The sequence below is a fragment of the Antrostomus carolinensis genome, unplaced genomic scaffold, assembly GCF_000700745.2.
Source record: "Antrostomus carolinensis isolate BGI_N321 unplaced genomic scaffold, ASM70074v2 scaffold2687, whole genome shotgun sequence".
NCBI classification, from domain to species: domain Eukaryota; kingdom Metazoa; phylum Chordata; class Aves; order Caprimulgiformes; family Caprimulgidae; genus Antrostomus; species Antrostomus carolinensis.
This window is the reverse complement of record NW_010326436.1, coordinates 17,928-32,758: the sequence shown is the minus strand read 5'-3', so window position 1 is coordinate 32,758 and position 14,831 is coordinate 17,928. Positions and strand designations below refer to the sequence as shown.

At 36.4% G+C, this 14,831-nt stretch overlaps 1 protein-coding gene across 1 annotated transcript in view; it reads right to left on the bottom strand.

The window, feature by feature from the left end:
* The window catches only part of ARAP2 (ArfGAP with RhoGAP domain, ankyrin repeat and PH domain 2), a gene marked incomplete at both ends in the record, with an annotated part of 73,844 nt that overhangs the window by 47,049 nt on the left and 11,964 nt on the right, over positions 1 to 14,831 (bottom strand). Inside the window, 2 exons of the mRNA XM_029085858.1 lie at positions 7,887 to 8,068; positions 10,864 to 10,984. Of these exons, the coding sequence (XP_028941691.1) occupies positions 7,887 to 8,068; positions 10,864 to 10,984 (303 nt within the window). The remainder of the gene's footprint in view (positions 1 to 7,886; positions 8,069 to 10,863; positions 10,985 to 14,831) is intronic.

The following is a 14,831-nucleotide window of genomic DNA, read 5'->3' as shown; positions in this document are numbered from 1 at the left end:
TGCCAGATGTTTTCTTTATGAACACTGTGCTTTTCCTGCTTGTACAGCTACTGCAAACTAAATGCATTATGTTCAATCACCTGCTTTTAAGTGCTTGGGGTTCTAAACATTAGTGTCAGTTACAAGGAACATTTGCAGGCATTCTCTTTGGTCTCCTGCTGGTGCAGGCTAATCAATTTTATTTAGTATTGTAACCAAGGAGAACATTTTAATCATCATAATGTGACTGCCAGCACTCATCTAATCATTCTCAACACAGATTAGGGAAATCCTAAAGTCTTCAAAAATATTGCTTTTCCATTTCAGACTGAACAGAAGAATAGTGTCACCTCTCTGTTAAAGTTTCGCTTTTACAGAAGGATATCCAGACATCTTGTCTCTTTATCATATGTGCAATGTACCAAAAAAAAGAAAATGGTGAGTCGATAACAGAAGATATATGTTAAATAATTAAAAATCTGCAATGGTATATTATGGTATTTTTTAACTAATTAGGAAACTGAATTCACATACAGTATGAAAATGTATGTTTGTACCTACCTTTAAGTTGTGGAATGAATGTGGATATGCTGTCTACACTGCCTCAGAAATGCTCTGCTCTTCACTGTTGTAATGGCTTTGTAACTTTACATATATATTAGTATTTCAGCAATATTAATTAGTTTAATACCTGAAGTAAAGAATGCAGGCTGAGGGAAAAAAAAAAGTAATCAGTGTTGCTACTGGTATGTTTAAAATTACTTCTGTCCCAAACACAGCAAATGCATAGAACAACAGATGGAAAGGAAAAATGTTTTACATTGCCCTCCATTTATAAGGAGAAAAAGCAAACCAAAGCTGCTGAGTGTTTTTTCAGCATGTCTCCTATGAGATCTGACTGATATATTTACAGTTAAACAGCAAAGAACTAGGTGCAAAGTAATGTTCCGGCTGCATTTAATTCCACAGTATATTTGAACTACTAAAAGAAGAGAGACCTAATTATTCTTTGTTTTCAGTTTCATTGTCGTCTCAAACACACAAAAAAGTTGTTTTTGCACACACAAAAAAGAAAACACTCTATTATTTAAGTGTATAAATACACACACATACTGATCATACAATCTTTCAGTTTCACTGAATGCAGAAATAACTTGTTCACATGATTTAAAATAAATAAATGCAGTCCTAGTCTACCATTATATGTGAAAATACACATAATGATGCCCTGCTTCCTATATTTAGGACTTTTGATGCAATAGATTATTTCATTATGAGATTTGAAGTCAAGCTAGTAGTTCTTAAATGGAAGTAACATGGATGGTGATGGATAATGCTCTCGGGTAATTCTGGTACTCTTAAAGGAAAAAAGATTTCCCCAGTACTGCATTAACAGTGCTATAACCTTATGACAAGTAGATCTAAAACCTTCTTCAACTGTTAACATAGGTGCTGTGCCACTCTGTAAAATCTTTTTTCTTCATAATATTCAACAAATCCTACTTTTCTTCACTGTTAATTTTTACATGATCAGGATAGCTGGTTATATATGTATTAGTCATCCAGTAAGCTTGACTGAGCATCGCTGAGAAGCTAATAACTGTCATTTTCCTTACTCCTTCCCTACCCTACACTCCAAATCAAATTAATCATAAAGCTTTTGATCACTGTGGAAGCATTAGGCTTTCTACGACGTTTCATGATTGCTTTAGGTGTACCTACATCTCAATGACCTCTTAATAGCATAAAAACAAATGCACAAGAAAAATAAAATCCTCACAGAGCCAAAGTTCACCTGCATACAGAAAAGCTTAACATTAACTTTTTTATTTTTCTTTGATAGAATTCCTGTTTATGCCTTTCTCCATGTTCTTTAATATCATCAACAACCTAGGATAACATCCCACAAAATTATTTTTGAATGTAAAATGTAGATCTTCCCTGTAAAGGTGGTCACTGACACATTTTTCTCGTTTGATTCAACCACTTTACTTTAGTAGCATATTATTTTAAATCCATTTAGTAATCTTTTTTGGAGTAGGCATACAATTAGCTTAAAACTGAAGAAGTAATGGTCAGAACAACAATAAACCTTTTCCCCCACTCAACATAATTTCCTGTAATCATTCATTTTGTATTGCACGACAAGCAAAAAAAAGGAAGTTTTTAAGCTTTCTTACAGAATTCAAGTTATTTGCTGTTCAGTTGTTTCTGATGTCATGCACAGTAATTGATCTTTGTCATGGTTTGAGTGTGGCAGATTGGAATTAATTTCTTGCCAAAGAACTGATGAAAATCTAGGAATATGACCTTAATCTATCATCCCAGCTACAGCTAGATGCAAACAACTGTATTTAAAAGAGGCTGGATCATTTGCTTCCACTTCAAGTTACCAATGCATCAGTATATTTGATCTTAAAAACGTTTTCTGTCACCTCCACCTATTTAAGGCATTCGGGCCAGACTCATTTATATGTTTGTAAACATGTTTGATCACAGTCTACACCAGCAATCAAGTAGAGAACTCTAATCCTTTAAAAAGCTTCCCAGTTATTACAAAAAACAGGCTATAGCCACAAAATCTTCAAAAGTACTTGTGTTCTTGGGGCAGTGGCGACAAGGATGGAGGACAGAGGGAACACAACAACACTGTCTCTTTTTTTTTCCTCATTCTCAATGATTCCACCTTCCACTGCCCCACCCCAGCAAGTATCAGGTACTTCTCTCTCCTCTCTGTTACCACCTATCATCTATCTGAAAGGTCTTCCCATTCCTCCTCTCTTTTGTTGCCTTTAATCCCTTACCTTTTTCCCTAGCTTCCTCTCCAAAATTGTCACTTTGCTCAGGATTCCTCATTAGATCTCAAAAACTTTAAGCAACTATTTTGCTTTCTACGCAACTTACATTCACCTTCTCTCCTCAATTCTTTCATATTGCTGTTGCCATCACCTTGGACTCATGTCATTTTCACAAATATTATCACAATGATACAGTGAAGAATCTAAATACATTAAAAAGGCTTTCTCACGCTCTCTTTAGAATGACAATCATTACTACTCATCTTCATGTAACTCCTCTTTGCTGTTCACCTTCCATTGTTGGACACCTTCTACTGTACTTAATAAATCCTTTATTTTAAGGGTTTGTCTTTCTCACCCATCATGTTCAGTCTTTTGGAGAGCATTAGACTCTTAATCTCAGGGTCGTGGGTTTGAGCCCCATGTTGGGCACCAAACGACTGATGTGGTTTAACCAGGAAGGGTCCCTGCCCGCCCCACGGCCCACTCTCCACTCTCCGCCCTCTGGTGGTACGAGGAGGAGAAAATATAAAGAAAAGGGGCTCAGGGGTTGAGACACAGTTTACTGGAATAGTAAGGGAGAAACAACATCAAACAACAACAACAGTACTAATGAAAGAGCATACCATGTAAAAGAAAAAGTTGAACTAAAAACAGCCTACCACGGGACCGGCTCACAAACTACAGCACCCAGCAGACCCCTCCTCCCGGAACTTCCCTGTGAATATGGTCAGTGGTATGGAACACCTGCCCTGGCCGCCCCACTCCCAATTCCCTGAGAACAATTAACTCTATCCTAACCAAACCCAGGATACATGCAAAAAACAGAACATTTCCTAATGAACAATCACCTTGCAGAAGATCATTATAAATTCCCATCGCAATATACCAAAAAGCCACCGACTAAGTCTGTCCCACAATCCCAATGACAATCTCTGGCACTGTATTTCACAGAATCATAGAATGGTTTGGGTTGGAAGGAACCTTCAGGAATCATCTAGTCCAATCCCCCTGTATGGACAGGGACATCTTTCACTAGATCAGGTTGCTCAAAGCACTTCCCTTTAGGTCAGTTTCTTAACAGAGATAAGAACACATCTCTGTTCTTACAAACGCAGACATGCATGCACACATCCCTTCCACTTCCTTCTACTGACATTCATATCGCTTCCTCTCTTTCAGAACACCAGTCTCAAGCATCATCTTTGACTCGTCCTTTCATCTATTCCCTTATCAGTTCTCTCTATTATCATACCCTTTGCCATCTTCTACCCGTTTAATATAATTTCCTGTAATACATCTTTTGATGTTGTCCAATTTTGCTTTAAATGCACCATTAGCAGTAGAGAAGAAATAAAAATTAACAGGCACTCTTTCACTCAATATGAATAAACATTTTCATTTGCCACAGAGAAAATAATTTCAATCTTTGACAAAAGAAAAAACCCTCCAAAAACAACAAAAGCATTAAACCAAAATGAAACAAGGGGTTTTCAATAAGAAATTGATACTATTGCTTGTAGGTAACAGAGAGAATACTCATCACTATTCAAGTTTTAACTTGGAATCATGCCTAGAGGAAAAAAGTCACAAATAATTATGGCAGACAGCCATACATACAATTCCCCAGTCTTTGTATTTGGTGAAGCTTCCTTAAATATCCCAGGTAAATACATCTATTTCAGAACCACCCAATGCAGTAACAAAGAGGATCCTGAATTCTCTTTATTAAAGCTAAATTCTAGTGCAAACACTGTGACTCCAAGGCCCTTCCTGACTTCAGATACCAGTGAATCTTAAATACACCCTAACAAAGTGGATATATTCTAGCAGACCTGGCAAGCACCTGCCAGAACCCTTCTGATGGTCACAAAAGGGAGGTTAGCACAGGCACCACCACAGCAAACTGACATTTCAAGCCAATGTTTGAGCTGTCATGAAGGATCAGATGACATGTTTTTATTTAAGCATGAATTATTTTGAAATAGAAATGGGAATTTCAGCAAGTTGCGGGTTGAACAAATTGATTCTGTACAATCTATTTTTCACTTTTGCTCCAGATAGGAAGTTTAAGAAATTCACACTACATGGAGAGTCAAAGAAATTGATGGTTTCATACAAGCACTATATCACTGCCAGAAGCTCAAGCTAAACCAATCACTTTTTAACTAGAAATGGGCCTGAGACATGATGTTCTGATCTCAATCTGAACTTCACAAAGTTCATGGTGGTTATGTTAGGATTTGGCATTTAGCTTAGGAACTTCATCACTTCTAACTGTGAAGAAAAATCTTTTAAAGTAACAGTGGACTGTCCTCTATCAAGTTTAATAGAAATCAATGAATCAGCTTGATCCGATCTCATTTCAACACTGTAAGAAGTCTAAATAGTGTCTTTTAGCACTGCAGTTATCATAAAACCCTCTAAGTCTCTCTGGGAGTTGTTCTAGTATGGATGTGAATTCCAATATGAACAGGATTTGAGGACATCCGCGGACATATTTGCCTGGTAATTACTGGCTAAAGCACAAACTTGAGCCAGGGAAAGATTTTTAGAACAACAGAGCCCTCTAACGGTTTAATGCTGTATTATTGGGTTTTTCTTCAGTAAAAATAATTCGGTTTTCAACTTGAAAATAAAACACAAGATGTACCGAGAGAAGAATTACAGACTATGAAAGCTTAAACACAGAAGCTATTTCTTCTGATTCCCAAATACCCAGAAATTGCATAAAGAAAGAGACATTGTTTAAACAGAGAATCTAAAAAGAAACCTCTTAAGACCATTTGATATTTTTGGCTTTAAGTAAATAAGCTTTAAGAAGTTGATTTTACACCATTGTTTGTAATAGTCACACACACAGAAGGAGCTGACAGGCTGTCTGCATGTCTAACCATCACCCTCTTTCAGAGCTTGATCTTGGTTTGCCTTCTGCTGCACTGCAGTCAGTGATCTCTGCAGAGCACCCATGTAGTAGAAGGGAATAAACATCTAGTAGAAAGGCCGTATATGGATGTATGCTTTCATGGTCACCTAAAGCAAATCTGAAATCACTGATATTGAAAGGGCAGAGCTGTTACAACTTACCATATAGCTGCACAAGCAATAGAAACAATGTACACATGCATACACAAAATAGTAATATTTTAAAAATCTATAAAAAATAAATTGATTGGGGGAGGGTGGAGCAGTCTTAGATTGCCTTAGATAGACATAATCTACACCCTGAAAACATATAACAGAGCAATCAAGAACCCTTCAACAGCAAATGGTGCTGGAAGAGTTTTGAATCAATATTTATATTCAGAAAAACTGACTCAGCTCAGTGGGCAGAGCTGGGAATGCCCCATATCAACAGAGAAAGATCAAAGGACTACTTGAGTCAAGAGAGATGCTTCCAACAGTTATATGTAGGCAGAGAAAGAAAGAAGGAAAAAAAGCAAAAATTGGATGCCTGGTATGGAGACTCTAAAGAGGGACATGGCTAGTTTCAAATGACCTATCACTCTGGATGAGAAATTCCTCCATGAGTCTGTGTACCTCATTGAAGTACCACATTTGTCCCTTAATCAAGAAGCCCAGAACATTCATAAGGGAGCAGTCAAAAGTATTCAGGGGCATAAGATGAATACAATATTGATTCTGAAGATAGAAGTGGCTCATTACAATGAATATCCACAAAGAGAGGACTCTTATTGATGAGAATGCATTCCAGGGATTCTCACTGAAGAAATACCTGGAAACGCTATCATGGAACAGTAACATTGAGCACTGCAGCACAGTGTGTGTCATCCCATAGGCAGAGACTCTAAAGTTGGTCAACTTCATTCTTTCCACTGGAATGACGTAAGAGAACCTCAGTGAAGTACAGGTTTTCAGAGTGGTGGAGCGGTGTTTGCATTTTAGTTTTGTTCCTCCTTAAAGACATCTAGGTGTAAACTTTACTTAAATAAACAAACTGACAGGTCACCCACCTTTTCATTATAATAATCAACACTGAGGATTTCAGTGTAGCTAAAAAGAGTACTGTGCTCAGCTATGAAGACCAATTCCTCTCCATGGTGCTCATTCAGCAAAACACATGCTGCAAGCTTGAATTCGAATGACATGTAGCCAAATTTCCTGCCATTTCTTGGGAAAGAATAGTAAGATCTAATATTGAACATTATATGGTCACTCAAGCCCATCTAAATAATTTCACACTTCAGATGGTAGCAGGAGAGGAAGTGAGATCAACTCCAAAATGATAAGTCTTACTAAGAGACCATTCACATTTGAAACAAGAGTTTGCCTGTACACAAATCTGAGAGAAAATGAGAACAAGGCAAGCATGTAGCACTACCTCCTCCAAAAGCCCTCCCAGGTTCCAACAACTTGTGAGTAATGAATTTCCTCACACAGAAACACCACCTTCCATTTAATGTCCTGCAGTAGATTTTTCTTCCACTAGTTCACAGTCATTCACTGAACCCAATTATCCCCATTTATCCCCCATCTACAGCATCTGAAAGAGTTCCACAGTTAACTACTTTATATCATAATATAGTCATGCCCAAAACAAAAAACAAAAAGCCCCAGATTTTGGGAGCTGAAATGATAGGCCTACTTCATGTTTTTTAATACTGGATTTGTTTTAAATATTGCAGTGCACAACAGAAACTGGCCAAACCATGTTCTTAAAAACACAAAGAACATCAGTTTTGAACATCGCTTAAATACCAGTATCTACTTCGGTATAGCATGCTTTCAGAGCACTGTATTATAGGATAGTGAAACCAGTGCACAAAATAAGCCTTCCGATTTAGTAGAGTGCTTATGGCACACATTTTAAGAGTGAATTAATGCCAGCCCTCCACTAGCCTGTAGTGACACTCAGGGCTTTTCACTTCACCTCACTATATATTAGTTTTTTTCTGTTGTACAACAGACATAATGATACTTTGCCTGCTTTTTGAAGCCTTCTGAGAATTGCAGCAATAACGTACTACATAAAAGGAGATATGCATTTATATTGAAATGCACCTATTCACAAAGAGCCAGCAATTTCCAGCTGGCTAGTTAAATCATTTTTATAAGCATTCATTCACAAAAAGCATATGAAAAATTTACCTGCTCATTTTTGCAGATCCACACAGTATTCCCCTGAAGCAGAATAAAGATTTTGGCTTTGTATCCTTTCAGCTCAAGATAACCACTCTTCTCAGGGGTGACAGAAGTTCGAGACTGAGGGTTATTATCAGACTGTGATTTCAAGGCATTGAGTATTGTATTAACCCAGTCATTCCTTTCTTCTAAACAAGAAAAAAAAAAAAAGACAAAGACATATGGTTAAGCAGCAGCTCCACTCTTCCAACATTGGTTTTCCTGTTCTTCCTACTCTATGCTCGTTGATGGCATAGATACAGCACATCAGAGAGAACGTTCACCTTGAAGAGGAGGTGTAAATAAAAATAACATAAGAACCCATATCAGTGGAGGTGTTAGCAAGGACAGACATGCAATTAACTCTCAAGAATCAACATAGAAATTGAAAGTTATACAAACTGATGATCAAGATTCTTAAAATAATGACTACTAGTTCTAAGATGCTTAATTCCAGACAGCTTAAAGACCAAGCTGGTAGACAGCTGGCATGTTCACCTTCTGTAGTTCTGTCCCATAGATTCAAGCAAAAACCAGGGAGCCTAAATATCATCTGTCATTAAAGAGGCAGGCCATGCTTTTAAGCAAAAACATTTGGCAATTTACAATCTATTCCATTAAGGTGTAGTGGTTAAGCTTGATACTGTCAAGGGCCCCAAGTAATCAAGAAAATGCATGTTTGAATATGTTTGCATGCATTAATTTAACATCTTACAAATACACAAACACAAGTAGGTGAAGTCATAAAGTTACACTCAGTCTCATTCACTATTATCAGATATTTCATCAGACTAAGATCAATACACTTTAATGCTGAATACTCCGAATGAATTAGACTTGGCCCATGCAATTAGAACATCACGAATATTTCAACTCTTTGCTCTGAAAGATTCAGGTCATAAAATAAAGTTGGGGGAAGGGGTTCTATCCACATTATATATTAAGTTGACACAATCAGTGCCAAACACTGCAAAGAACACCATTAAAACCATAACATGATTACTTTATAAATGTCATGGGTGCAACAAGAAGGAACAAATACATGAATTTAAGCATCAGAAAATAGTTCGAAGGTGAGGAAGATAGCAGGCTGACAGACTAGCACAAGGAAGGTGATCCAAGCACTTCTCTTACAAGTTTTATTCCAATACATGCTCTTTTAAAGTACTTTGAAAAGATCCCTGGAATGCCTCAGTATAGTTGAGGGCATGAAATTACTCTAAAAGTTTTTGGGGTTTTTTTAAAATGGCATTTCATTCCAGTTAAACAAAATCTCACTGCATCTGAGCAGATTACACTTTAATTCATTGCTGCCACCTAAGTACTTAACTTTTTGCCCCTAAATGCCCCTAAACTTTCTACTGCATTATATGTAGTTTTTCCCCTCTAGATATTTAAATCAATCAAAAAATAGTATATTTTTGATATACTGAAAATAATAAATCAGATCACTGAAAGTAACAAAATAAGCACTATAATCCACTGATTGGATAGACCAACCTTGGCACCAAGGGACACAGGTCAATGAAGACGATAGCAATTCTTTGTTTTAATACTCCAGCAGACAGGCAAGTTAATAAATAAGGTCCACAGGATGAAATATGTATAAAAGTCTCCATTTCATAATCTTTGAAAGCAAGTTAAGTACCCTTTGAATAGTCCCAGAAAAATTCCCAACAACTAATCCACAGAAGGAAGAGCATGAAGGAACAGCTTGCATGCATAACAAGCAAGCAGAGTTATTTACATAATTTACTATGAATACATCATCTAGCTCTGGAGATGGTAAGGACCAAATTACTTGTACAACACACATTTCTAACCTTCAGTGAACAGCTTTACAGACAGGTCAGTATGCCCAAAGATGGTTATATACTAAACGAAAACACAATTTAAAATATAGCAAGTGGTTGCCCTGAATATATTTCACAGGTCAGTATAAGTTGTTAATGTTTTTGTAGCATTCAAAGACAATGGCCCATAAAGCAAATTACAGCCCTACAAAATGTATTGTACTAAGATAGTTATGTTCCAATTTATAAAAAAGTAAAAAAATAAATTTGGAAGAAAAAGGCAAAACCAATAAGAATAGATATACTTTTTAACTCAGCTAAGAACATAAAAATGCCTGAAATTATTTGAGTCAAACCTGATAGGAAGGATTTGTTCACTGATGCTGCACTCCTTTTACAGCCTGCAGCAAGTGTTTACAACCAAGCTATAACCCATAAAAATGGGATTTGATAATGGAAACATGGAGAGACCCTTAGCTATAATGGGTCTGGCTTGCACTGCAGTAAATACATACTGCACATCTTTTTTTTTTCCTAGGTATTCCATTTTATTTGATTGTTTCCATAAATAAGTCATACATGCAATTATACTGATTCCATGTATTACAGCTGTAGGTTGGTAAAACATTAAATTAGAAGGCATACTAAATTCCTTACTAGAATTTACATTTGTATTCCCAGTCAATACATGGTTGAAAATACTGTATAAGGCACTAAATAAAGACATACAGAAAAACACAGATTTCCTTTGATCACAGCATCACATTCAAGCCATCAACTTCATTGTTGTTCTTTGTCAATTTTATATCAAGTGGTGACTTGGAGCAGATGGCTGAGAGCACGTAGGCTGTAAGAGCTTCTAGTGAGACCTGAGGAACGTCTAGAAAAATTCATCTTTGATTAGGATGAGGGAAGAGGCAGAAGAGTTGGAAAATAGTATTCTCATTTTGATATTTTTAAAAGCCAATCCCCAACAATTTAAGTCATTCTTACAAAGCTTACAGTTATCTCCAGTTTCACTTTATGAGTCCAGAACAGCTGGATTCCAGAAATATTTCTTGTAATATAACAAGTTATATTTCACAAACATAACTGATCAGCAATGATTACATAACTTTTTGGCAATCATTAGAATTATATGTCCTACTCACCTTCTTTATCCACACGGAATACAAAAGTCCTATGGGATGTGACAACTTCAAATTTGTTCTCCCCATGAACTCTTGCTGTTGCTATAGCCGAGAGCAGTATTACTCCCTTTGAGAACACTTCCTATAATAAAAATGCAATAGAAATAGTTAATAACTCTCATGGAACATTAAATGTCTCTTAGGTAATATTACTTGCCATGATGTTTAGGAAGTTCACATACACAGGCTGGGCACCTAAAAGTTCACCACACAATTAATAAAACTGCATCAATAAGTAAACCACTTCACTACCTACACATTGCCAACTTCACTGCACTGGGTCTGCACACCTATTGCCTTCTAAAAATAGAGTGAAATCCCATGGTGAGATAGGATGCATATATTTGAGATACCACTTCATAAATTGTCTCATGACACTAATATTGCAAAATATCGCACACATCAAAATCTACAATTTTATGCCAAAGTAAATGACATTGACTTTCTCACAGAAAAATAATTTAAAAAAAATAAGTATTATACTTGTAAAACAGAATCAGACAAGGTAAAAAATTGTGCCTTCTCCACGCAGAAAATTCTAAAGAATTTTTCTGTTCCTTCATCACTCTCCAGGAAAATCCATTTCCAAGTGGCTTGTATTTTAACCTAATTAACCTAAATATTCTGTATGGGGGGGGATGGAAGAAAAGCTCAAGCAGACATGCAATGCTTTGGAAATACTTCTGCACAACTCCTAGATTCCAGAGGTAATGCTGCTGCTCCTGTCCCCACTATGCTCTGATCAATTGGTTTTCTAAGACAACTCAGATATACTGCTAAGATTTATGATCCAGATGCAGTAACAGTCCAAGAGTCACGTCCCCATAAAGAATTTGTACTGCAATAGCTTTCCTCCTGAAGTATAAATTATTATAATAAACTTTATACAAGGACTGAAGGAGCCACTGTAAATGCTAAGCATGAAGGATATACAGGATCATTTTTTTTGTTTACTGAGTTTAATATACTACTGATTTTCACCAAATTCACACTCTTATGTTGTTTCACTTCTACGTAGTAATGTACATCAGTGAATGCAGTTTAGAAAATAAGTAGATAGAAATATAGAAATACAGCCGAAGTGATCATATCACTATCACTACACATAAGAACTACTCTGTCACTCAGAATGATCTTAGGTATTGCACATCTATTTTCACTATGGCTATATTTGTTAGAAGACAGATTTTAAAATATTTGATAATAAGTTTGGCTATTATGTTAACTACTGATCCTTCACAATGGCAAAGCAAACATTACATATGCAATTTCTAAAGGTGTTCAGATATATAACGGTGTTTGCAGGCATCTACTGGCTGTATTTGGTACTGTAAGAGAATAATTCAGACTGCTGGAAGTCACAGCTATTTCACTTTATTTGCATTTTAAAAAAAAGTCAGTTTCCTCTTAAACTGAGTATGGTTTTGGTTTTGCTATTTAAACAATCACCCTTTTAAAAGTTTTGTTCTCCAAGGCATGCATATTTTCAAACACACTTTAAACCATAATAATTTCTCAGTCTTTTTTCTGCAGTAGTTTCTCTCTCACAGGCAAGAAATAATGCCTACTGTTAAAAAGCTCTTGTTGATCGAGATACAATTTCTCTTTTAAATACTCCAGACGAGAAATTAGGCAAATTATTTAAGAATATATAAAACAGAACCAAACACACAACCAAGAATCTCACAGATATTTCTTCTGTTACGGAGAGGTGTACACTAGTTTTAGGGCTGATAAAAAATTCTCTGACAGAACCTAGGGAAAGAAAAATGGGTTTTTATTACTGCTTTGATTAAAGTTTTTATTTTCAAATATAGTCCAATTGAGTACTCCTTTACAGTTGTGTTTCAGAGCAGGGCTAAAAGATCCTGGAAAATACTGCTTTGCACTACTTTGGCTTTCCTTCCACAACAGATTAAATACAACATGCTTACTTACATATTTCAAGAACGACAATGATTCACTGTTTTGCAGTGAATTTTGTTCTTTGGTATGCTCACATGCAACATAACACAACAAAACACCGAAGTTTTCCACAGGAAATAGCAAGGCTTTTTCCTAAATCACTAATATATCCATCAAGATGTTTTTAAATAAAAAACTTTCAACATAACCAGCAGTTTTTGCCTTACTATAAAGTGCATGTTGCAGCACCGGCATTCTCCTGCCAAAAGTAGGAAGAAATTTGAAACAAAAGCTGTGCATATTGGTTAGCTAAAAAGAATTCTCAAATTCTGCCTTCCCCTCTTCAGTTTGCTCTCTCTCACTTCAGTTAACCACATACTGTTAAGACAATACCACACGGGATGTTGCTCTGACCACATCAACTTGCTCAGGAGCATGAATGCAGAAGAAATTAGCAGCATCACAAATTCAAACAAAAAGTGTTCCTAGGTCAGATGCTGGTGTAGAAAACTATTTTTTTCATGTATGCAGCTACAGAGATCTCTATCAATTAGAAGATGACGAAAAACTAGATCAAAGTTAGATAAATATTTAGAAAATTAAGGTTTAAATCATTCAGAAAAGCGTTTAGATGGGCTAAGTATACATTTTCAGGAATACTACCCCCTGTGCCTTCCCTCCCCATCCTCCACTTGTTTCATTCTTCATTAGCCATGTAGCACACTTCCTTTTCTTGAGAACCTCACTCAAGTTCCTAATTTGAATGACAAATAGAGCTATTTAATATCGGTAGTGTTTCTGGGTAAAATAGTTTCATTCCACTGAGTCTACTCTTCTCTGCATGTAATAATCAGAAAAATACCCAAGTATGGATTGGTTTCCTTTTGAGAACTACTTTTAGTTGATATATGAAAGTAAAAGTATAGCAATTACTTTATAACATGCTTGTCTGCATAGGAACATCCTTGGACAAACACATTAGAATAGACAGATCTTGCCATTAAAGTCTAGAGTTAAAACAACTTCCTCATTTAAATATAAGTGTGTGTGTGTGTGTGTGAATATATATACATATATATATTCACACACACACACAGCTAGGAGGAGGGACCTGCTGCCTTGCAATGAACTGTATAAATATCCCTATCTTTTACCAGAAGCAGCTCCTGAGCTACACGCAGGTCTTGATGCGTTTGCAAATAACTGTGCACGATGTCAAGGTAGCCACACACAAGCAACAGCAGGAACACGCTGGTATCCATTTAGCGGTGAATATGAATACTCTGGGTGTGGGAGCAGTGATCCAGCACAGACCACTGTACCAAAAGCACATGTTCCCAGGTTACACCACCGCTCACCCAACACAATCCCACTGTCCACTGACAACTATTGGTAGCCAACTATGTTTTGCTCCTATTTGCAAGCTAATCCAAGAGCTTCACCAGATCCTCAGTTCCCAGAATCTCCTTCAGGCCTCAGAGTTCTCAGACATATGAAGTTCTTAGCATATGTTGCTCATCAAGCTAACAAGCAGACACCCAAATTTGGTCAAATTGTATACACAGACATACCAACCAGCATCTCTCTGAATCCCAGGAGTGAGGTTTTGCAGACAGATTCCAGGAAAAGCGAGACAAAGAGGCTTCGGACAAAGCCTTTTGCAAGCTCCTCATAGTCTAACTTATCACAGAGACTGTTTAAATAGAGTATATAGAGTTGGCAGCTCTCGAAGCATTGTGTGACACACTAAATATTCCCCTGAGCAGAAGAGAAGATTTCTGGAATCTCCTAGGACAGACAAATGTGTAACAAGTATGATTGTAGAGCCACTGACCTCCAAGTAACTATTTCAGTGGACATTAAAAAAAAAGAAAAGAAAAAAAAAAAGAAAAGAAAAAAAAGAAAAGAAAAAAAAAAGAAAAGAAAAAAAAAGAAAAGAAAAAAAAAGAAAAGAAAAAAAAAGAAAAGAAAAAAAAATCCCCAGTACAGATACAAGACTTGCAATTCTGTATTAGATTTCTTTC